The 25,442-nt window shown below is 42.9% G+C and overlaps 1 protein-coding gene across 10 annotated transcripts in view; it reads left to right on the top strand.

The window, feature by feature from the left end:
- The window catches only part of NOS1AP (nitric oxide synthase 1 adaptor protein), a 318,633-nt gene that overhangs the window by 248,868 nt on the left and 44,323 nt on the right, over positions 1–25,442 (top strand). For all 10 annotated transcript variants that reach the window (XR_008383255.1, XM_053607757.1, XM_053607758.1 and 7 more), the window contains 2 exons: positions 2,177–2,285; positions 13,458–13,599. Coding sequence is in view for 9 of the 10 variants with exons in the window: in XM_053607757.1 (XP_053463732.1) it covers positions 2,177–2,285; positions 13,458–13,599 (251 nt within the window). In the remaining variant the exon portion in view is untranslated. The remainder of the gene's footprint in view (positions 1–2,176; positions 2,286–13,457; positions 13,600–25,442) is intronic.

Below are 25,442 nucleotides of genomic sequence, written 5' to 3'. Positions count from 1 at the left end.
TGGAGCTAGAAAGCAGAGAGACACTTATTTGGAGGATGTAAAAATCTAGGTGAAAAATGAGAACTAAGGTGGTACCATGGAGTTAAAGAGAAAAATATATACCAGAGACTTTTTAGGGAGGGAGGCTGCAGAGAACTTGGCCATGAATGATGTGTATTGGGGAGCATTGGAGGAAGGCATCAAGGAAAGTCACCCCGATTTCTGGCTTAAGTAGATAGGATATCATCTCATCAAGAGGCTTGGGAGAAAGGCAGCCACATTTGCTTGGAAAATTACAGGGAAGATGATGAGATCAGTTGAGTATGTGATGAATTTGAGAAGCTTCGAAGCTGTTCAGGAGGGGATGTCCAGAAGGGCTGGCCAGATGGGCCAGGAGCTCAGGCAGGAGATGCCAAGGTACAAAGTTGGCTTGTCCCTACGATGTTAAGAAGACAATTTGGCATCATTAGAAGGGCTGGGGACTCCGTGGGCCTGATAATATTAGATTAACTTTCTTGGAAGCCACATTAAACAAGCATAATAACCTCTATTATAGCATCGTTTAGAGTTGGTAGATGTGAGATGTACTGACATGACTTCTAGCAGAGTTTAGCAAAAATTGTGGTCCCCAAGGTAAACTTGGGTTCCTTCCCTGTATTGTTCTCTCTGTGGCCACTTTTTTAAAATGTCTCTCCCAGGCTGCTTGGAATTCTGTGGTGAGAATCTCAATTAGACAATTTAGAGGCTGCCTCAGTATGGAGAGAGAAAGAAGTCGCTTTACTAAATATTCCATCTTCTCAGTAATCTTGCAGGGAGTTACTATTAATTGTCCCATTTTACAGATGACAAAACTGAACCTCTGTAACTGGTTATACAGCTTATCTTGCAGTAGGTTAGCAGCATTATAGGTAAATTTAGACTCTAAATCCCATTTTCTTTCTGCTACACAGGACTGACTTATAGTAAAATAAACCAGGGATGTTAAATCCTTGAATGAAACTTTCTCACATTGTTATTGTGGAGAAAATATTTTGTGGAAATGATGTGACCTCAGAGGTAGTCGCCAAGAGCAATGCTCTCCTTGGATTGTCCAAAACTGGTTCCACCACTGTATCCAGTACAGCCACCCTTCCTTACCCCGTGCTGACAGCAGGCAGACCTGGGGCTTCTGGTGATCCCCTGTCCATTTCAGGCTCAGCCACTAGGGCCTTTCTTATAATTTCCCGCTTTCCCAGCCTGCCTTTCTGCCTCTGCCCTTGTTCTACCACTCTCCACCCCAGGCAGCCAGAATGATGCTTTGGTTTCTGCGTGAGGAAGACAGTCCTCTGCTCAGAAGCCTCTGATGCTTCATCTCACTTGGCATATAAGCCCTGGCCTTCAAGGCCGTCCACATTTTCACTTCTGGCTGCTTCTGTGACCCTGTCACTGACAACATTCACTCCACTGGAACCAGGGCTTGTGAACTTGCTGTCCCACTTCTGGCAATGTTTTTGCCCAGGTATCTCTGTGACTGACCTCCACATCATGCAGATCTCTGCCTGTCTGTGAGACCTTTCTGGCTACTCTAAAATAGCAGTCCCCATTGCACTCCATTTTTTATTCTGCCTTATTTCTCCTCATAGCATTGATTTTCTGTTCTTTTTTTGACATCACCTACACGTAAGCTCAGCGAGCTCAGGGACTTTGTTCTGTTCCTTGCTGTGTCCCCAGCTGCTGGGATAGTGCCCGGCCCACAGCATGCACTCAGTGGTATTGGTGGAATCATGGAATGAATACATGGAAAACATTCCCAGCAGAGAGGGATGGGAAGTGGGAGCCCCATCACCAAGGGACCTATGATAATATTGCTGGTCCTCCAACTGGCATCAGAAAATTGTGCACATTTCTCTGGATGAAGAGCAGGTTTATTGCTGATAAGGATGGGATGGTTACCGGGACAGGTGGGCCCCCTCAGGAGATGACTGGTATTTGTATGGGTCCCATGCCCACTCTCATCTGGAATTCACTCTCAGGAGTGTGTGTGGAGTCTGTTGAAGGAGCCTCCTGAATTGTGGCTTTTGCGTCTCATAGGAAGATTTTGTCTGACAACTTGGCTTGAATGAGCTGTGTCTCAGAGTATCCTTAAACAGAGATATCCTGCTGGGAGATTTGAACCTAATGCCATTTTCAATGCATTTTCCTATTGCTTTTTTTCTAGAATCTTCTACGTCTCTCATGATTCCCAAGACTTGAAGATCTTCAGCTATATTGCTCGAGATGGTGCCAGCAACGTCTTTAGGTGTAACGTCTTTAAATCCAAGAAGAAGGTAAGGGGGCAGTCATTGGTCACCTATAATTTTTCCTCTGATTGTCCCAGAGTATCCCTGATATTGGCCCATCTCCTCCTTGAGGAGGTGTGACTTTTATAACTCCAGACGAGAGAACTATCTCAATTCTCTCTCATTGCTCCTGTGTAATGAAATTCTCTTTTAGTTTGATCTAAACTTTGTACTTAGTGATAATACAGACTGTTGGACAGGGTTCATCTACTGGGTAAGTGCTCTGAACAGGAGCAGGCAGTGACAACACCAGGAAGGATGCTCACCTCAGCCTGTGGTAGGAAGAAAGCATGGCCATTTACTAAGGTGATCCTTCATCGTAATTCTGCATATTGATCAGGGGGCTACAAAATATGGCGCATGGAATCTGTTTAGATGTCGCGTGTGATATTGGTTGTCCTGAGTGATTATTTTGATATGGCGACCTTCATACTTGATACTTCATACAACCGTACTTGCAGCTTGTACAGTTTCACAGAGGCAACCTTTCTATCATTCCACCAGGGGTCTGTCACACGAAGCTGGGGTTAAGTAAATAGGGCCTAGCTCTTCCTCTCCACTGGAACCCTAAGTGGTGTTATGCACGTGTCATTTTCCTTGTCTATAAAATGAAGAAGACAGGCAAAGTGAGCATTTCCTAAAATGTATTCTGGAAAACATCTATCATCCAAAATATTCCTTGTTAAAGCTACTTGATTTAAATTGCTGAGAAGTCCCGAAGGTAAAGAAACTTCTTTACCTTTGCTTACCCCAGCATTTCTCAAACGCATGTGGCCAGGGAACCATATTTTTTCTATATAATGTGTGTTAATATCCTGGGAACTATTTTTCTGCAGAAAAGATTTTGGGAAGCACTGTTTATACTTCTAGAGGTTGCTCTAGAGACAAACTACTAAGCCTGGCTTCCTAGGAGGACTCAGCCCCCTTCCTGTTTCTCCTTTGATGTTACGTGATATCTTACGTCCTAAGGCATCTGGGGTAGATTTGTTGGTCCCTTGTCAAGTAGGGCTAGTAAGAACAATACACAGTAGGGCCAAAACATTTGCTGATATGAGTCATGCTCCACTCGTGACTTAGCCTCTTCCTATAATGAGATTTGTACTTTTACCCACCCTGTTCCCAGACTTTAAAAATGCAAATCATGAAATTGGATGGAAAGTGCTAGAGCTGGAAAGAGGGGAGGGGAATAAAAGGTAAGTTGCCACACTTCATCTTCAAGATAATAGTACAGTGGAGAGAAAAATGTAGGTGAGGCTAAGCTGAGCTGCACATTATAGATCTGAAAGGAAAAGAGTAGGAAGATGAAGAAAAAGAAAAGCCATACAAGCTGGGGCTTAGGGTTTGGGAGACTGAGAGCCTCTCTGTATTTTTGAGGTGTAGGGCATCTGGGAAGGACAGAATGGAAATTTACAGATGGATCTGTAATATTCTTGGACAGATGCATCCAAAGACTGGAATTCCTTTTTAATTCATGTTAAGTATTTGTGTTTCTTACTTTAATTTTGTACATAAAACAGACCACATGGACCTTGGAATTTATTAAAGTTATAAATAACACATTATTATTTACCAAGTGCTTTGATAGTTATTTTATCCTTATATCACATAAGTAAAAAATATAAGACAGGTCATTTTTATCCCCATTTTAACAAAGGAGAAATTGAGGCTCAGAGGGATTTTAAATGACTTGCCCAAGTTCCCATGAATAGGCACTGGCTAGACTCAGGGAAACATGCAGAACAAAAAGAATCTTCAACAAGAAGCCTAGATAAAGGAGGCCATTGTATTGTACTTGCTCTGCCATCGGGTCTAATGGAGCATCAGACATAGTAGGGGCAATCCCATTCTTCTGCCGAAACCTGAGTCTCAGGGCATTGCCCACTTGAACTCTGATCTTGAAGTGAAGCACAGCTGCTTTCTCAGTGGGAGTGGTCATCTGGTTCCCTGTCACGTCAAATTCTTCCTAGTCTCATAGCCCCCTGGCTCTTCTGCCTCCAGTGTTCCTTTCACCCTCACCTGCTGAGACTGTAGCTCTTTGCTGGGTAGGTCCTCAGGCCCTTTACCGGCCTCTGGCTGTGTGGCTAAGGGAAGTCTTTCCAGTCAGCCTGGGCCGTGAGCCCCATGGCTGCCAAACTATAGGTGGGAAGGCCAGTTTCCCACTTCATTGTATAGTTGCCAGTAGGTGGCACTGCCACTGCCAAACTATAGGTGGGAGAGAGAAATAATTGTTTACCAAAGGAGGCTGAATGGGGGAGAGTTGGGGAACACGCCTGTGAGGTTTTGTTTGCCGTCCTGCTTAGCTTCCAAACATGGCGGTTTACTTTTTTGTAAAGCATTTCTGGTTTTGGGAGATAACAGTATGGGGAAGGAGTTTTAACTGACAAATCATGGGAATACTTAAGAGGTGAAGGGAAAGGACTATAGACTGAGCAAATGTTTGTCTCACAGAGACGTTTCTGGATTGCCGGAAATCAGTAGGGAGAGCTCCTGCCTGGAAGCCAGCAGGCCTGGGTGTTCTCCAGGGCCCTGGTATGGAAGAAGCTTCCTCTGAGCTCCTTGCCATGTCAGAACTTTGGTTGCTGCTGTTTCACATCATGCCATGTCCCCTGTGTGTGTAGCCATGGTGTGTTTCTCATGACAGGCCCCAAATGCTGGTGTCACCCTCACCTTACAGTTCAGCCTGGAGAAAGGGCTTCTTCTCCTGTTGGTTGAGAGTATGGGTCAACCCTCTTAGCTTTCCTGGGTGAGGGCCTCCCCATAGCTTACTCCCTGTGCCCGTTATTTCATACCTGTGCCTCTTCCTTCAGTCACACGTACAGCCAGTGTGGTTCCCAGCCTGAGGACTTTTAACCTGTAGCTGATTCTTTTCAATTGGCTTTCACTAGAGGCTAGATGGCAACATTTTCTAGGAATCTTCATGGAACCTGTTATTCTTCTATGACTCTAGGTTATCTAAGTTCTAGCCTTACATTAAACTGAAGAATAATATCTAACTGGTTTTGATTACTTGCTGTGTGCATGGGACTATTCTAAGCTCTCTACATGAATTGTCTTATTTCATTCCCGTTGCCCTGTGAGGTAGGTACTCTTGTGCTCTTTTGTAAGTGAGAAAATGGAGCTTAGGGTACATAATTTGGGTAATGACTCATAAGTAGTGGAATCAGAACTGAACCCAGAAAGTCTGACTCTGGAGCTCAAGCTCTTAACCAGTCTGTCACACTATTGCCCTTGGGTCATTAGGAAGTTGCAAAATGAGGGAATCACCTTGTTTTCCAAGACCAATTTGTAACTGGGTTCTACTGTAATCATTGTGGGTATGGAGAGCTCCTTAACTCCGAACAGCCCAAACCACTTTGATACAGTTTTTCCTTTATCCTCCTAGTATCCTTGTGTGGTCAATATTGACACCATTTTATAGTTGGGGACAGAAAGGGCCCAGGCAAGCAAATGACTCTCACTCACACAGTGAATCAGTGGTGCCACTGAGGCCTCCCAGTCCAAGATTTTGGCCACTAAGACTTGTTACACGAATGTAAAAGACACATGAGCCTCTCTGGACTTGAGTTTCTCTAGCCTTCAAATCATGAAAGGCATCTCAGGAATGCTGCCTGTGGTATGTAAGTGATCTGATCTTTAAGGAACAAATTCTGCATGACTGGGCAGGACTGTGGCAGAGGGATCCTAGCACTCTTCAGGGTTGTGCTAGAAGGAAAGGATGGGTGTGTGTCTTTTCCTAGCTTCTTAGTGAAGACATTTCCTAATAATGTGGGCATTCTGTTTCCTCTCCTTGGGGGGATATAATGATAATATTCATTTGCAAGGCAAGAAACCTCTTGTCTCTTGCCCTCTCCGGTGGACTGGATGTCACCCTCCTGTCATTTCCTCCTAGCTCCAGGAACATGTGGCTGTCTGCCTTGATTAAGAGTGACTGTACTTATTAGCGTATCAGTGCGTGAAGTGTTGGTGATTAACGTGAGCCACAGGAATCTCCCCATTATCTTCACGGGCACCTCCTTGAAATAATTTTGCCTGTAATCACAGCTTGATTGGTTTGGGTTGGAATTCATTTCCTCCTCTAATGCTGTCACCATTAAATTGGGGGCCACATCTGTGAAGTTTAACCGTCCTATAGAGTTTGCAATGGATTTCAAATGATGATGACAGCCATGTGCCAGCACATAGTCATTTGCTTGGTCAAGTTTAAGAGGTGAAAGATAGGAAGGTCCTTAAATAGAGCCGTTTTTTATAGCTTTGGGTTGAGTTGGGAAGGCAAAGTATAGAGACCGTTGGTCTCAGAACTCATCTAGTCCAAATCTCTCTGTTTATGGATGAGAAGATCAATACTGAGAAAGTTGAATTAACTTTTTCACGCTCACTCCTCTGGTTACTGACAGCACTGAGATTATAACTCATCCTTCTTTTCTCGATGGTACTATGTTTCATGGACAAGCAGAGTCGTAGGAAAAACCCAGCCATCTACTGGCAACTATACAATGCAGTATGCACTGTCAACGTGGAAAGTCACACCTGCTTTGAAACTAAACTTTCCTCATAATGAATAATGTTCTGATTTCCATGGCACTGTCTCAGTCAAATTATATAATCAAGGCCACTAAATAACCTTTTTGACAAAAGCCCAACTTATCTAACACTTCAAAGCTTTAATACCTTGGATCTTATTATATATAGAAGTCCAAATATAAATATTTTCATGCTTCAGCATTGTAAATTCCATAGATTGAAATGATTTGATGTGTATATAAGCTAAATCTTTCACTAAAATCCCCCCCCCAAAAAAAAAAAAAAATTAAAGAAATAGGACATTCAGTTCTATTTTTGTTGCGATTCTATGGAAGTTAAGGTCAAGGTAAGGGTGCTGTGTTTTATTGCTGTGATAGATGAGAATTGTAAATCTGTGAGCTGTCCTGCCACTAACTTCATAGATTTCACTTCTCTGGGATCAGAAGCACTTGTCAGGTAAACCCCGAGTGTCAAGAATATAGTGGGGGGGGGGGAGGGCAGTAACCATGGTGGAGTGGAGAGCTGGTAGACTAATAAACTTGATTACGAGACATGTGCCCCCTTTTTTCTCGACTTCTTATTGTCATTACCATCATCATCACCTTCATCTTGCACTTTGTGCCTATACTCTGCACTTCCCTTGCTTCTGTTGACTTCTTCAATTATCTCCATAGTTGTGAAATCACTTTTTGTAGAACAATGAAATTCAGAACAGTGCCCACGATTATTTATTAAATCAGCTAAAGAACAAGGCTAATAATCATTCTTTACAGGTGGATAGCACTTAAAAGATGCCCAAAGCTTATAGGATCAACCTACAGCAAGGTCACTAAGCAGGAGAACAGAAAATAAAGCCACAGTCTAAAGCCACGCCACCTTGAACATGCACCCTGTCATCTCATCTCAGAAGCTAAGCCAGGTTGGGCCTGGTTAGTTCTTGGACAGAAGAAAACAAAATCATGATTGTAATTTTTCTTTTGGCCAGTAAGTATAGAAGTCAGCCTTTTGATTTCCATCTTCCTAAAGCTACCACTGCAGGCTTTTATCTGCATTGGATGATACAACCCATGCTCGCTGAGACTGTAGTGTTAATTTCATGACCATTGCTGCAATTCATCACATATTGACACCTGGTAGGTGTAGGGTTGATAACCACATTAGTATCAACTGATACGGGGAACAGCTGTTCATTGCATCTTGACTTTGGGCTAGGGTGGGAGAGAGGGAGCTATGTCAACATGAAAAGATAGGTGTTTAAAGAATCATTGCTGTGTGTGGCAAAGGTAAGTGGCATACAGTTCTACGACAGCTTTCTTTCCAGCCCTATTTTCACGAAATTGCCTGTAATTGGCACTGGCACTCCCATGAGCTTTAGTGCTCTCTATCTGCAGCTGAGAGCCACTTTGAGGTTAGATATTCCTTTCCAGCTTTGAAAACAACAAAGCAACCATATCTAGCCTAGTCTTGACAACTAAGAGGCCACACATGGTTTGGGGCTGCTAATAGAAAATGGCTTATGGACAAAAAGTTTTGATCGATGTGGCACTTTCAGGAACTTATGTAAAACTAAACCACATTTGTACAGGATTAATGTGGCATAATGATGCTTTAAGAAAAATTTAGTAAATTCCAGAGAATGGCCAGATTTAGGAACTCAAAAAGATTCTTGAACTTGTTTGTTCTTTGCACCTCACAGTCTTCAATCTTTAAACCCCTTCTTTGGTTTTCAAAGACCCGTTTGTGATCATGAGATGTGGGCAGCAGCTTTGGTGTGACCTAGGAGACTCAAAGACAAGTATTCATAAAATTTCTGGAAAGGGTTCTTTTTAAAGCTTGTTTTTACCAGAGTGCTCTCTCTTGAGTTCACATGTGGTTTATTAACTATTAAGTCCTAGCACGTTTGGTTCTTGCGTTCTTGCCTAGCACGTGGCAGGCAAAAGTAGTTTTCTTGCCTAGAAGGCCGGAAGGTGGGATGACCAAGGGTAGGTCTGGAAGGCAGAAGCTGACACAGCTGTGCAGAGAGCAGATGGGGGAGGGATAGCCCCAGCCAGGCACCACTTGCCCCATAGCCACTTTCAAGCAATTGCCCCCCCTAATAAGGTTCTGATACAGAATCCTCTAAAGGTAGACTTCACTGGTCAAGAAGGGAGAGGTTAAAGCAGCAGTTCTCAACCTGTGGGTTGGGACCCCTTTGTAACAATGAAAATACATCCTGCATATCAGATATTTACATTACGATTCATAACAGTAGCAAAATTACAGTTATGAAGTAGCAACGAAAATAATTTTATGGTTGGGGTCACCACGACATAAGGAACTGTATTAAAGGATCAGGGCATTAGGAAGGTTGAGAACCCCTGGATTAAAGAGTTGAGGAGCATCTGAACTCAGCCATTTATGAGTAGAGTCAGGAGCAGTCCAGCCCCTTCTGACTCCTACAGTGGTAAATGGAAAGGCAGCTCTTTTATGTGTATCATTCTGTGAAACAGATGGGGCAAGTTGATTATGTATTCTAGTGCAGAGGACTGTTCATAAAATGTGCCACTGTGTCCTTTTACCGTGAATGGAAATACAGCCTTCACATTAAAGAGGGGTAAAGTAAAACATAAATCAGAATGAAACCATTTAACACTGAATGTAAAAAAAAAAAAACCAACCTAGAACTCTTATTCAACAATTTCGCTGTATATAGAAACCATCACATAGTTTGGTCCAGGAGTTTCCTTCTGCTGCTGGGGGAGGGAGGTAGTAGAAGGGCCCTCGTGATGTCGGCATAGGAATGTGAGAGGCGTCTCCTTTAGTCACTTTATGTTCACTGCACTACTTTTTGTGTTCTTTCGTAATTGCCTTCAGTTCAGTGAATTCCATATTGAAAATAAAACATTTCTTGAGCACTTACTATATGCTGAAAACCATGGGAAGTGTTATTGTGTATGTTACCCGTGTGTTTATCCTGCCATATGACAGAGGAGGTGCTATACAGACATCCCTGATTCACTTTTCTTTTCTTTTTTTGAGACAGAGTCTTACTATGTCACCTTCCATAGAGTGCCATGGTGTCACAGCTCACAGCAACCTCAAATTCTTGCCTCAGCCTCCCAATAGCTGGGACTACAGGTGCCAGCCACAACGCCCAGCTATTTTTTTATTGCAATTATTTTTGGTTGGCCCGGGCTGGGTTCGAACCCGCCACCCTCAGTGTATGTGGCTGGCACTGTAACCACTGTGCTACGGGCGCCGAGCCCTGATTCACTTTTTCAATGATGTTTCATGAATATTATGGAGACTATCTGTGATCAAGAGAGGAGAGTAAAGAAAGAAGAGGTTGAGCAGCGGGATTCATTTTCTACTTTTTCAGGGGAATCAGAGGTTCAGAGTTGATTGCTGATCTTAGTAAATGAGCTAAAATGTAAAAATGAAACAGCATAAATATTATGCATTAAGACCAGCCCACTTCCATCTGTTTTGGGTCTATAAATAGTTAGTTGAACCTGTGGGCATGTCCCACATGTTTGTCCTTGATAAAGGTGGCAGAATAGAGATTTGAGCCAGAGTCTAGGCTCTTAAAGTGCTCGGTTCTGAGTGTATCCTGTTATCCACTTGTAATCTTGTGATGCGTGGGAAATGCAGGGCTCTGTGAAGTCATTTCTCACTACCTCCACTTTGTTATTTAAGTCTGAGAGTGGGGTGGGGGAGGGTGGTCAAGGATCAAAAAAAAAGTAAGTCTGAGTGTTTCCTTCCAAAGGCAAGTTTAGAACTTTAATTCCTACCCCTTTGTAATCCCATAGATCAGGAACATTTGTTTGAAGACCTTGAAATTTTTAATATCATCTTAAAAGCCAGTTGAGGGAAGTGTCTATGATTTACAGAGATGATGTAATTTGTAATATGTCCTCCTTAGGAAAAAACCTGAGATTTTATAGCAACGCACACAGTAACGAAATTGGAATTTTCTATATATCTGTGTATTTAAAAGAGAGAAACTGGATCTGTGCTCTGGGAATGATATATAGATCAGACTAACTCAGTCTTTTCAGACATTTGTTCAGTAGGCAGTGTCTGGGTTAATTCATGTAAGACAAGAACGTAATAGAATTAAACGCTTAATCTCTACATATCATTTAGACTTGCCACATTTTATTTCTAGAACCTGAAATATTTACCTTTTCCACCTCTTGTAGAGATGTCTAGGAGAGCAAAATTCCTAAGGTCAGAGAAGGTGGCGGGGGAGGAGGGATGGGTGGGAGAGATTCTCTTTAATGGGTACTCGGTAGAATAAAGCCATATCTAAAGTTTGGTGAGCTAGTAATGTGCTTTGCTATACAAGATCAACCACAGGCAGTCTACTTTTATTCTCATAAAAGGACTAAAGCATAAAAGAAGCACTGAGGAGGCCCACAGGAATCAGGCTTCTGGGTAGAGCAGTCTTCTTTTCTTCTCCCTTTTTACCCCAGAGTTGAGCTTCCTGGCTCAGTCTTCTAACCAGAGTTCCTAATCTTCAACCATGAACCCCAGCTTCATGGCTGAAGGAGGTAAAGAAGCTGAGGTGTTCTTGGCCCAGGTTTATTAGGGACTGTGCCCTCTAAATCATGCCTCTTTGTATGTTTTGGGAGTGCAAACAGTAGGTGCTTTGTGCTTTAGAAGGATTCTTGCTGCTTCTCAACTTCCTGGGCAGACAGCACAGTGGTCTCTCAGACTCTGCAAGTCTGTGGCGTGAGAAGGGGCCTGAACCCACACTGGGGACACAGAAGGAAATTAAGGTCATAGAGGACATAGGTTTGATCCACCAGTGGGTGATGGGGAACCTCACAGAAGTTACTCATCTTCTCCTGCTTTACTTAAGGTTCTTTTTTTTTTTTTAGACAGAGTCTCACTCTGTCACCCTGGATAGAGTGCTATAGTACCATAGCTCATAGCAACCTGAAACCCTTGTGTTGAAGCAATCCTCTTAACTCAGCCTCCTGAGAAGCTGGGACTATAGGCACCTACCACAACACTTGGCTAGTTTTCTATTTTTAGTAGAGAAGGAGTCTCACTCTTGCTCAGGCTGGTCTCAAACTCCTGAGCTCAAGAAGTCTACCTGCCTGGCCTCACGTAAGGTTCTCATCACCCAGAAATGTCAGGATGTGCTGGGTAGGAGACCAGTGGAGAGTGTCGGTGGAGTTAGTCTAATGGGCTAAGAGAGGTTTGAGCTCTAAGACAGTCACTTCTAGGGGGTGGCTTGAGCTGAGGAAGTAGATTGAGAGCCGCAGTGGACACATGGACGAGGACTGGCCAAGATGCCTCGTCACATTAACATGGATGCTCTTGCCTGGAGTAAAAAGGAAGGAAAGTAGAAATGGCCCCAGGCTTGAGGAGATGGCAAGGGCAGCCATTTTGGAAGTTATACCTAGCGAGAACAGACCAGAGCAAGGAGTTCCATTCATGGGGTTCCAAAGTCCCTGGGGGTTCATGAAGACAAGAAGAAATATGAACTAATTTTAATATGCTGAAAAGCATAAATGAAGCTTGTTTTATCATCCTCAACAAGGCCTCTTAACCTTACCAAATCATTAAACACGAGTTTGGTGAAGCAATGCCCACGGTCTGATGCAGATAAGAAGCTCTGCTTGACCCAAGCTGGTGTTACTTTGGAGATTTTGAATGTAGATCAATGGACTATCACCAGATGGTCCTGGCTAACCTGAAATCAGATCATCTAAAACGTGATTAATGTGAGACTTGAGTACAGGGTGACAGTCACAATTAGATTATATAAACCGCAGCCTGCAGTGATGGGGTACTTGAGACCTCTGAGGTCTGAAATGCTATTTCACATTTCACTCATTTTTGTCCTTGAAGAAAGCAAATGCTGACTGATCATCAAGTTGGAGTTGGTTATCCACCTTGGAGACTGCACCCTGAAAACCCTGCCTGTGGTTCTTCATCCCAGCCTGCCTGGATTGCTTAAGGCTCTGTTCAGGAACAGGCTCCTCTGGCCTTTCTCTCTCCTCTCCCAGTTAAGTCGTGGCGTTTGGGGAGCTAGGACCAAGCTCTCTTCTTGGGCTGTAAAGGAAGAGGTTAAATAGCAGGACTAAAGAAAGGAAGCAGCCACAGAAGAGACTCAAGGGAGCAATGTCTTTGAAATAAGACCCGGTAAGGCTCACCTTAGATTTAGCTGCCTATGGTGTTCCAAGGGACTCGGATGCTGAGCCCCAGTTGGTTTTGCTGTGGAGGCTGTGGCTTCTAAGCCCTGTATCACCACAGCTCTTGGTCTGCAGGAGCTCCAGGGAAACCCTACATTTGTATTGGCAAAAAAATAAACAAGGCTGAATTCCTTTTAGCTTGATGGACCCCGTAGACCATTTGATAATGGTTGGCAAAAGATTCTGAAGCCTATTTGACTGCTTTGTTACACTTGGGAGGAAGAAACAGGGGCTGAGCCCGGAATTGATATATTTGCTCTGTGTCCTTTCAGTTGACTGTTTTCAGACTGCGTGACAGTTGCTATTTTCTGGACTATTTCAGGATCCCATCTCTTTCCTTCCCTGGCTTTGTGAGTTTCTGTCCTCGTGTCCCCTGCACAGCCTCATCCATCCAGAGGCCTCTCGTGTTCTTGCAGCGTCTCCATGCCCTTCACTTCTCCTCTCTCCTTCCCAGAGCCAAGCCATGCGGATTGTCCGGACGGTGGGGCAGGCCTTTGAGGTCTGCCACAAGCTGAGCCTGCAGCATACACAGCAGAATGCAGATGGCCAGGAAGACGGGGAGAGTGAGAGGAACAGCAACAGCTCGGGGGACCCAGGTAGGCTCCTGCTGGCTGCGATGGAGAGGGACTATGGGCCAGTGGGGTGCTCCCCCCAGGCCCCAGGCTAGTATGAATTCACTTACAAAACACTTAATTTTTTTATATTTCTCTCTAGGTTCCAAATTTTCTTCAAGGAAAATGTGTTACTTTTATAACAAATGAAATATGTTTAAATTATTAGATGAGGAAGCATTTAAGCTGGATATCAGAGGACACTTTCTGAAGGTGGAGTTGCTATGTTACCCAGTCTGATGTCAGGGAAGATTTCAGTAATAAGCCATCCCCATAGAATGAATCAGAATATCAATTTATAATTATCTAAGTGGTTTGGGTTTCTTAAATTTTTGACTTTTGTAGTTCTACAAGCCCTCAATGTGAACAGTTTCCCTAGTTTTTAAGTCTCATTGAAAGTCAAGAGTGAGACCAGGATGTCTTTTACCTGTATGATTTAACAAAAATGCAAAAAAAGTAGTAGCAGCAAGATATGAACAGGTAAAAATTAATAGTTAATTTTTAACATGTGAAACTCAAGAAAATGAACTGAAAACTATTAGAAATAAAAAGGGAGTTAAGCTAAGAAGTCAAGTCGTAATGTCACATACGGGTATCTCTGTTTTTCATATATTCCAGCAGCAGCTGTTTAGAAGTCATAGTGGAAGGACAAAAATGCCCTAAAATAACAATTTGAAAAGAATACTTGCAAGTAATCACAATAAAAAATGTGTATGTTTTATATGAAAAAAAAATCTTAAACAAATAGGCATGCCCTATTCTTGTATGGGAAACCTCAACATCATAAAAATGTTAATTCTTCCTTTGTTAATCCCTAAATTTAGCATGACAATATAGATTTCTAACTGCCGTAATACTCAAAGCTTACAGGACACTGTAAGCTGTAATACTCAAAACTTACAGGACACTGTAAGCTGTAATACTCAAAACTTACAGGACACTGCTAAAACAGTACTCAGGAAAACCCAAGCTTCAACTATTTCCATTAATAGATGACAAATCATGAAAGTCCAGTGAAGTAAGCACCCAATTCAAAAGTTAGAAAACAACAAAATAAATCTTATTTTGCAAATGAGGTTTGCAAAGTGGTTGGGAAAACAGACTCTTGCATTGCGTCCTGGCCGCACCAGTCCTTGGCTGTGTGATCTTGAGCAAGTTCTATAACTTCTCTGTGCTTTCATTTCCTCCGCTGATAAATAAGAATAATAGTAGTGTCTACCTCATGGAACTATTGTTACAGTTAGAGGAGCTGATATGCTTAAAATGCTGAGTCTGGCTCAGCACCCATAACACAGTAATTATGGCACCAGCCACATACACCAAAATTGGCAGGTTCAAACCCAGCCTGGACCTGCTAAACCACAATGACAACTGCAACAAAAAATAGCCATTGTGGCAGGTGCCTGTAGTCCCAGCTACTTGGGAGGCTGAGGCAAGAGAATCGCTTAAGCCCAGGAGTTTGAGGTTGCTGTGAGCTGTGACGCCACGGCACTCTACTGAGGGTGACATACTGGGACTCTGTCTCAAAAAATGAATAAATAAAATGCTGAGTCTGGTGCTTGGAACACAGGAAGCACTAAATACATGTTAACTATTATTTTAAAGTAAATATATAAAAATTTAAAAAATAAGAATAGAAAAAAATTATGGGAAAAATGATAACAGAAGAATGACTTTCCTGATACTAAAGCACGAGAAAGCTTACGTAGGTAAAATTATATTTACAGTAGGCAAAATTGGTTGGAATCAGTGCCGGAATGGATCAGAACAGAAACTCAGATGTAGACCCAACAGTGTATGCTAGTGTATGGTAGAGGTAAAGTCCCTGTGGAAGACAATGTGGAAATCTTATTAAGTTCAAAAGTTCACAGACCCTCAAATTGCTCTAAAATCTCTTCTAAGAATTTATCCTAAGGGTAGACCTGTACATGTATGACGTGATACAGATGTCAGGTCATGCAGCAAAGAATTTGTTATAAAACCAAAGGATTAGCGAGGATGTTTAAATAAATAAATTACACTACAAATAATGGAATATTGCACAGCCATTAAGAATGATTTGGTTCTGAAATTGATATAAGGTTATTTAAAGATATTTTGTTTATTTAAAAATATCAAGGTTTAGAACTGATGTGCTACTAAGTATATTAAAAATACATAGCTATAAATGTGTGTGTGCGTGCAGGTATATACATATATATGTATGTAGCTGATACGTGTATACCTGCGTGCACACCCCCATGTTTGTTAGGCATAAAATATCTCCAGAATAGTACACAAGAAACTGGTCACTGTGGTTCATTCTGGGGAAAGGACCTAGTGGCCAAAGTGGCAGGAAGATTTACTTTTCACTATACTTTTATAACTTTTGTATTTTGGAAATACATTGGTCACCAATTTCCAAAACCTGACATTATTTTCCCCTCAGTGAGTTAAGATCACCGAGATGTTTTCATTGGTAACAGAGTGCCACTGTTCAATAAAAGTGAGGGAGACAAGAGAGAAGTAAGGTGACTCCTTATCCCACAGAAACCCACAGTCATAGCATCCATGTGTACACAGAAATTCTAACCAAAAAGGAAAGGGTATTGTCTCAGAATGAAGTCACTTCTGGAGTGAAAGGGGTTGGGCACAGGGAGGTTGCAGGAGCTGTGAACACTGTTATTATCACAGGACTGCTGTCTGAGGAGCTTGATCTAATCTCCAAGTACCTAATCAGAACCTGCCTCAGCTGCTGGCCAGAGAGATCAGTATTACATGGTTTAGCCTTTTGGAGAGAACAACTGTGTGGATAGTATTTCACAGGGCATCGAGGAGTTGATCTTATTTCCTGCTTGCAGTTGGAGCTGCTCTCTCCTTCCCCCTCCAGCCCCTGCAGTGGTCGGCTGGGCAGGTGGGTTGATGTGATTTCCTGGGACACTGTGGAGGATTCTTCCTGGGGAAAAAAATATGGGCTCCTTAGGGATCACTTCCAGCCTTTTCTTTCAACCTTTGTACCCTAAGCTTCTTCCTGCCCACCGTGTACCTTCTGGCCACTGTCAGAGCCATTACCTCTGCCAAGGGTCCTTGCATTCACTTTGCAGACATCTACTCCTCCTTCAGCCCTGACTTCATGTCGTCCAGAAAGCTTGACTTCAAGCTCCCACTCTCCTGTTCTCTTCCCTTCCCCTTCCAGAAATTTATTTATTTATTTATTTAGAGATAGACAGCAAAGCCTCCACGGTCCCCAGCCTGAGTCCCTGGGACCTCACAGCAATGTCAAACTCTGGGGCTCAAGTGATCTTCATGCCTCAGTTTTTCTATTTTTAGTAGAAACACAGTCTTGCTCTTCCTTAGGCTGGTCTTGAACTCATGAGCTCAAGCAATTTGCCCAACTCAGCCTCCCAAAGTGCTAGGATTATAGACATGAGCCATTGTGCCTGGTCCCCCTTCTAGAAAATGTAAATACTTTTTTATTTCTGGGTTCCTATGTTCACTTTACTCTTGGCTGATGCAGTTAACATTAGCATTTATTTCACTCTATACCGGAGATACAGTGTAGTGTCCTGTATCTTCAGTGGAGTGCCAGCTCTGGGAGGGTAGGGACTTCTTAGCACAGTTAATACTTGTTGAATAAACACGGACAAACAGTGAGTGTGGCCAAGGAGTGTGCATGTTTTAGTCATTGTCAACAAGCATTTGTTAAATGCTTCCTCTATCCCAAAATGAACATGGAGATTGAGTAGAGATTCCAACAAGGAGTGGCTTTTAGCAGCACCCTTAGTAAGGAATGACGACATTTGGGATGTAGAGAGAGTAGATGGAATTGTTCAGAAGGCTGAACAGAGTGTTGATGAGGAGATATTGATGGTGACCATGGCTATAGGCAGAGGCAGCATAGTTACACTCTTTCGGCTACAATAGGAGGTCAGTATTGAAACGACAAGCCTACCAACTATGTTTACCCCTCCATTTTGTTATTCTTTTGGAGATAAGTTTCCCAAATTACTTTGATATACATGAAACCTCAGCTGGTTGGTGTCATCTCAGTACTACTCTCCCTAAGAAGAATGTAATTTTTTTTTTCTTTTTATTTATTTTTTCTTTTTTATTTTGGGGGATTCATTGAGGGTACAATAAGCCAGGTTACACTGATTGCATTTGTTAGGTAAAGTCCCTCTTACAATCGTGTCTTGCCCCCAAAAGGTGTGGCACACACCAAGGCCCCACCCCCCTCCCTCCTTCCCTCTCTCTGCTCTTCCTTTCTCCACCTCTCCCTCCTTCTTTCTCTCTCTGCTCTCTCCTTCCCCCTCCCCCACCCCCACCATGACCTTAATTGTCATTAATTGTCCTCATATCAAAATTGAGTACATAGGATTCATGCTTCTCCATTCTTGTGATGCTTTACTAAGAATAATGTCTTTCACTTCCATCCAGGTTAATACGAAGGATGTAAAGTTCATTTTTTTTGAATGGCTGAATAGTATTCCATGGTATACATATACCACAGCTTGTTAATCTATTCCTGGGTTGGTGGGCATTTAGGCTGTTTCCACCTTTTGGCGATTGTAAACTGAGCTGCAATAAACAGTCTAGTACAAGTATCCTTATAATAAAAAAAAATTTTCCCTTCTGGGTAGATGTCCAGTAATGGGATTGCAGGATCAAATGGGAGGTCTAGTTTGAGTTTTTTGAGTTTTCTCCATACTTCTTTCCAGAAAGGTTGTACTAGTTTGCAGTCCCACCAGCAGTGTAAAAGTGTTCCCTTCTCTCCATATCCACGCCCTCATCTGCAGTTTTGAGATTTTGTGATGTGAGCCATTCTCACTGGGGTTAGATGGTATCTCAGGATGGTTTTGATTTGTATTTCTCTAATAGATAGGGATGATGAACATTTTTTCATATGTTTATTAGCCATTCATCTGTCTTCTTTAGTGAAGGTTCTATTCATGTCTCTTGCCCATTGATATATGGGATTGTTGGCTTTTTTCATGTGGATTAATTTGAGTTCTGTACAGATACTAGTTATCAAGCTTTTGTCTGATTCAAAATATGCAAATATCCTTTCCCGTTGTGTAGGTTGTCTCTTTGCTTTGGTTGTTGTCTCCTTGGCTGTACAGAAGCTTTTCAGTTTAATGAAGTCCCATTTGTTTATTTTTGTTGTTGCAATTGTCATGGCAGTCTTCTTCATGAAGTCTTTCCCCAGGCCAATATCTTCCAGTGTTTTTCCTATGCTTTCTTTGAGGATTTTTATTGTTTCATGCCTTAAATTTCAGTCCTTTATCCATCTTGAATCAATTTTTGTGAGTGGGGAAAGGTGTGGGTCCAGTTTGTCTTTTACATGTGGATATCCAGTTCTCCCCACACCATTTATTGAATAGGAAGTCTTTCCCCCAAGGTATGTTCTTGTTTGGTTTATCAAAGATTAGATGGTTGTAAGATGTTAGTTTCGTTTACTGGTTTTCTGTTCTATTCCAAGTGTCTATGTCTCTATTTTTGTGCCAGTACCATGCTGTCTTGACCACTATGGCTTTGTAATACAGCCTAAAATCTGGTATGGTGATGCCCCCGGCTTTATTTTTATTACTAAGAACTGCCTTTGCTATACGGGTTTTTTTCTGGTTCCATACAAAATGCAGAATCATTTTTTTCCAAATCTTGAAAGTATGATGTTGGTATTTTAATAGGAATGGCATTGAATAGGTAGATTGCTTTGGGAAGTGTAGACATTTTAAGAATGTTGATTCTTCCCATCCATGAGCATGGTATGTTCTTCCATTTGTTAATATCCTCTGCTATTTCCTTCCTGAGGATTTCATAATTTTCTTTATAGAGGTCCTTCACTTCCTTTGTTAGGTATATTCCTAGGTATTTCATTTTCTTTGAAACTATGGTGAAGGGAGTTGTGTCCTTAATTAGCTTCTCATTAGTTGTGTTATTGGCATATACAAATACAGTAATGTTTCAGGATATAAAATCAATGTCCACAAGTCAGAAGAATGTAATTTTTATTCTACATGTAGGAACATCTGAGTCCATCGTAGGAAAACTCATCTGGCCCAGGAGAGTATCTTTAAGGTTTAAGATGTCAAACAGAGCACAGAGGGTGTCTTTTTCAGGAGGTCAAGCATGGGTTGAGTGTGCTTTCTATAGGTCATATTGACATCTCTGCAGAGAGGAGGAAGCTTCAGTGTCTCCCCTTGTGTATGAGAGGCTGTGGCCAGTGGGGTGACAGGAATTGAGGGGAGAGAGAGAGACATTGATTTTAAATAATTGGCTCATGTGGTTGTGGAGTATTAGTAAATCCAAAATTTGTACGATAGGCTGGCACACTGGAGACCCAAAAAGGAGTAGCAGGTTGAATCCAAAGGCCCTCTGTGGCATAATTCCCTCATCCTCCATCCAGATAGGCCAGTCCCTGTTGTGTAGAGGCCTTCCCCTGAATGGGTGAGGCCTGGCCACTTCATGTAGGCTTATCTGTTTGACTCAAAGCCCTCTGATTTAAATGTTAATTGCATTTCAAAAAATACTTTCAATACCTAGAATGATGTTTGACCAACTATCTGGGTGCCAGTACTGTATTGGCCTAGCCCAGCCACTAGGTAGAATGAACCCTCACGGAAGTGAAGAGGCAGAGTGAGGCGTGATGGAGAGAGTGCCCAGCAGTGGGCTAGGGAAGCCACTAAGGGCTTGGGTTTTGTCACTAGGACAACAGGAACAGGACTTGAATCCCAGCTCTACCTCTATCCTCAGCAAACTCCACATTCTCTCTGGATCTTTTCTCCTCTGTCCAGTATCGTGAGAGGGTGTGTACATGAGCAGGCTGCCTAGGATAGAAGATGTGCCCAGTAAGAGTGAGCTACTTAGCTAGTTTTACATGCTGCCTCTAGGCTACATGACCTCTCTGTCCAGTGGGGGAGGTAGGCAATACCTCTCAGTACCATAATTTTATGATGGCCCAAGTTACTAGTAAATGATGAGTCAGGCACCTTCTGGCTGCAGCATGGGACTGTGGCCATACAGCTAAAGGTTCTGGGAATGTGAGCAATGGGAATCAGTGTTTGGATCTGGGACTGGAATTGCTTTCTTATCAGGAAAGGTGCTCATGGCCCGGCTCCACTGTCACTTCCTGTTCAAGTTGCTCTCATGTTTTACTGTCTATAAACTGCCAGGAATGTCTTCTTTTCGTAACTGCTTCCCCTACAAGCATCTATGGACTCTGCTAGGATTGTTTTCTGTAATGAGCCACCTTGAGGCTCCACGGTAGAACTTTTGGTTGATGGGTTTTAACAGGAATCTCATTTTCCATGTCTGGGAACTTTTCATTTAATGCAGTGTTTACCTTCCCCTTTTGTATCTTTTGTCAGCAGCTGCCCTTGGCCAGTTCCTGGGGCCCAGAGCCAGGTGGGGCCGCTACTCCTGTTCAGCTTGCCTTCCTGAGCCTGGTGCTATTTCTCTGACTGCTCCTGGAGAGGGTTTCCCGGGAGAGATTCCCATTGCCTTGGAAGCCACCCTCCTCCCCCACTGCAAACAATCCAATATGTGAAAGGGCTTGAAGCCCTCTGGTAGAAAAGAACATCTTTAAAATAAAACTTTTCTTAATGTGGCAAAAGCACATAAAATCTAGTCTCTGAGGACAAATTGTGAATATAATGCAGTATCATTAACGAAGGTGCTCATGTTGTATGTTAGAGATCTGGACTCACCCTACATAGCTGCACTTTTGAATCTTTTGACCTGTATCTCCCCACTTCCGTACCCACCCACCTCTAATAACCACCTCTCAGGGTGGTTATGATGATAAATGAGTTAATATAGGTTGGACATCCCTTATCTCAAGACACGTTCCAAGATCTGAAACTTCTTGAGCACTGACATGATGCCACATGGGTGGCATGAGAGGAAAAATTTCACCACTGATAACCTGTTTTCTGAAGGTTCAGAGTACACAAACTTTGCTTCATGCACAAAATTGTTCAAAAATTATAATACATATGTAGTATAAAATTACCTATCTTGAGGCTAAATAGGATATATATAAAACATAAGTGAATTTTATGTTTAGACTTGGGTTCCAGTCCCAAGATATTGTATGTATGCAGATATTCCAGAATCCAAAATCTAAAAACATTTCTGGTCCCAAGCATTTGGGGTAAAGTATACTCCACTACTTGTAAAACCCTTTAACTAGTATGGTGCCTGGTGCATAGTAAGTGTAATTGACATTTAAAGTTACGATTGAAATTTTAAGGTAAAAAAAAAACCTTTTCAAGCACTTGCCCCTTATTCTTCTTCTTATCCTACTGCCTGGCAGAACCCACATTCTGCATTAAAACACAGGACTATTCATTTTAGCTCAGTGACACTGAACAGGGCTGTAAGAGCTGCCACCCGGATGTGTGTCGCCTGCACCTGGCCAGGGCTACTTCGCCCTTCCGCAGTCCTGCTTCTCCCCGGCTTCTGCCACAGGGGACAGCGGGTTTCTCTTGTACACAATTGATCCTTTCACCTCCCTGTGCTTTCCACCCCCACCTTGCCTCTTCTGGAACCATGAGCTGTCAATTGTCTGACACTCCCGAATCTTCACTGAAATCCTCTGCTATGCCCATGTGCTGACATTGTCCCCAGTGCAGATGGATATGGTCAAGTCTTTCCTGTCTTAAAAATAAAACAAAATCAACCTTCTTTGTCCCTTATCTCCCCAGCCTGTGGCCTCTCTCTCCTTCCCATGGCAGCCAAGCTTCTTGTAAGACTTGGCTGTACTCACTACTTCCTTGTTTTCTCCCCAGTCTTGCCATTAGCTCTTCAGAGTCCAGCGATCTGATGTCTGCTGCCCTGCCAGCCCTTCTAGAAACTACCAGCCAGACCTGGGAATGGCCCACGCCCTTCCTTTGGGCTCTGCTCCCTGCTTTTCAGCAGCCTTTGGAGACTTGTCTTCTGTCTACCCCTGAAGTACTGGAACTTCTCCTGGACTTGCTCCCGGGTGTTTTTTTACTGACTTCCTAGGATTTCACTAACATTTATCTTTAGGCCAGACTTTTTTCCTGGACTTTCTATTAGTCTACTTGGACTGCCACACTAAAATACAAAAGATAGGGTGGCTGAAGCCACAGACATTTATTTCTCACAGTTCTGGAGGCTGAGAATCCAAAGTCAGGGCATTGGCGGGTTTGGTTCCTGGGAAGGACTGTCTTCCCGACTTACAGACAACTGCCTTCTTGTGTGTCCTCACGTGGTAGAAAGAGGGAGATCTCTCATGTCCCTTCTTAGAAGGGTACTAACCCCATCATGAAGGCTGCACCCTCATGAGCTCATCACCTCCCAAAGGTCCCAAATCCTATCACACTGGGAGTTGGGGCTTCAACACAGGAATTTTGGGGGGATACCACATTCGGTCCATAACATAACCAACCACCTCGTGGCCAACTCCACTTTACTCTTACAGACTCACAATTTTAGCAGGTTTAAAACTGAACTCATCTGCATAGCCATAATCCTCTTCCCTCTGGATTTTCCCTGGCAGGTGCAAATCTCCACTCAGTCACTTCAGAAGTCTTAGAACCCCCCCTACACGTATCTCTACCCGTTTGTTGCTCCAATGAGCAGGTGCTGTGATTTCTGCCCCCGAAAGATTCTTCAAAGCTGTCCCCTCTCCTCTGTGTTACTGGTGCTCTCTTAGCTTTCATTCTCATATTTATCACTTAGATTACTGATTTGTCCTTTCTGGATCTATCCTCTACCCGTGTTTTTCAACCTTTTTAATCTCATAGCACACTTGAACCTATAGTTAAACTGCCATGGCACACTTAAATTATGTTGATCAAAAAAAAGAATTAAAAAATAATATATTTACTGTGTTTGAACTTCTTTTGAAAATGATTTAATTAATGATCTTTAAACATTTTCACGACACACCTAAGATCCTCTCACGGCATACCAGTGTGCCACAGCACACCTGTTGACAGTCACTGCTCTATACCAGCTCTAGGGTGAAATTTTACGCAATGAAAATCTTTTGGTATTATCTGCTTTTAGTCCTTCAGGATAAAGTCCTGACTCTCCCTGATCAGGCCTCCTTATGGAGTCATGGTCCTTATCCCCGACATGAGGAGATGTCCACCTTAGCACCTGCTTTGCCCTCTGCCTGGGATGCCTTCCCCTGCCCTGCGCCACACCTGCCCATTTCTTCACCTGCCTTAGCTGGGACTCTTCCTTCTGGTGTTTTCTCCTCTGCACTGGGAGTTAGTCGATCCTCCTCTGTGGTCCTGCACTGTGGGTAGCTCCCTGGCAGGTGAACAAACTCAGGCTACAGCTGTCCTCTGTGTCTATTTTCTCTCTCAGGCTGGAGAAGCATTGAAGACACAGGTTTTTCTTTTTCATCTTTATCCTCAATGTCCTTTAGATTTTCTCTATAAGGTGTTTAATAAACGCGTATGAAATAAATGAATGAAATAAGCATATGAGGTCTGATAATTAAGTTTGTGAACTCATCCTAGAAAAAAATGCTCTATACCTCATTGCTGAATATCACTACAGTCACCTTCGAAGTACTCTCCTTGGGAAGCTAGGCAGTGATGCCTGCACCTACTCCACCCTTCAAAGCACTTTTGGAACTCTTTCTGGAATGGCCATCAAAGCCATCATCGTATTACCCTTGATATCCTGGATGTCATCAAAATGTCTTCTTTTCCATATTTCCTTTATCTTTGGGTAAAGAAAAATGTCATTAGGGGACAGATCAGGTAAATAGAGGGGGTGTTCCAATACAATTATTTGTTTACTGGCTAAAAACTCCCTCACGTGGGCGGTGCCTGTGGCTCAAAGGAGTAGGGTGCTAGCCCCATATGCCAGAGGTGGCGGGTTCAAACCTAGTCGTGGCCAAAAACTGCAAAAAAAAAAAAAAAAAAAAAAACCTCCCTCACAGATAGTGCGGTGTGAGCTGGTGCATTCTCATGATATAAGAGCCATGAGTTGTTGCCATAAATTTTCGGTTCAGATTTTCCTTACTGTTTCTCTGCGGATGTTTACTTGTTCTGCTGTGCTTCTCACAGTCAGCTGATGACTTTGATGAATGACTCAGTGAATTTTTGCAATGTTTTCATCAGTTCTGCTTGATACTGACCGCCCTGACCTCTCTTCTTGACACTTTCTCTCCCCTTAGAAAAACACGTAATCCATTTTACACTGCCGTTTTCTCCGTGGCCTTACTCCCACAAACATGGACGGACATGTCCCTGATTTTACATCTACTCTTGCCAAGTGTAACAAGAAATTTACCAATTTTTGTTTGTTGCTCTAATTCAACATTCTTGTGACAGCACACAAAACACACAACGACAATAATGAACGGCACTCAGCAAGACACCACCCCTCATTAACATGAGGCACTGATACACCGAGGTAGGAAACCTTACCCAGTTGTTTGTGCAGTGCTGCCACTGAAAGCACATGGTGGCAAGTTTGCAAACTTAATTGTCAGACAGCATATGCCTGATGGCTTTTTGCTACTATTTATGTATTAGATAAAAATAGTTTAATGAAGCAGCTCAGACAGCAGCACTGGCCTTCCCCCCAATCTTGGTCTTTCTTCTCTCTGGAATTGCCAGAAGTTGTTTTGATGCCATTTTTTGTCCCTTGGGCTTCTCAGTGCCAGGACAGTAGCAGATACCAGCTTTCCTCCCTTATCTGACAGGACCATTAGCTGGGAGTTCCTCCTCCAGGTCCTGTCTTGCGTGATGTGCTGACAGGCACACAGGGATCACAGCCCTCTGTCTAGGGTGTCCTGTCTGCCTGCCCCAGCCCTTCCCTCCCTCCCCACGGCTTACAGATAAGTCTTGTCTATATTAACT

Source organism: Nycticebus coucang, chromosome 10 (genome assembly GCF_027406575.1).
Source record: "Nycticebus coucang isolate mNycCou1 chromosome 10, mNycCou1.pri, whole genome shotgun sequence".
NCBI classification, from domain to species: Eukaryota; Metazoa; Chordata; class Mammalia; order Primates; family Lorisidae; genus Nycticebus; species Nycticebus coucang.
This window is presented reverse-complemented; position numbering and strand designations above follow the sequence as displayed.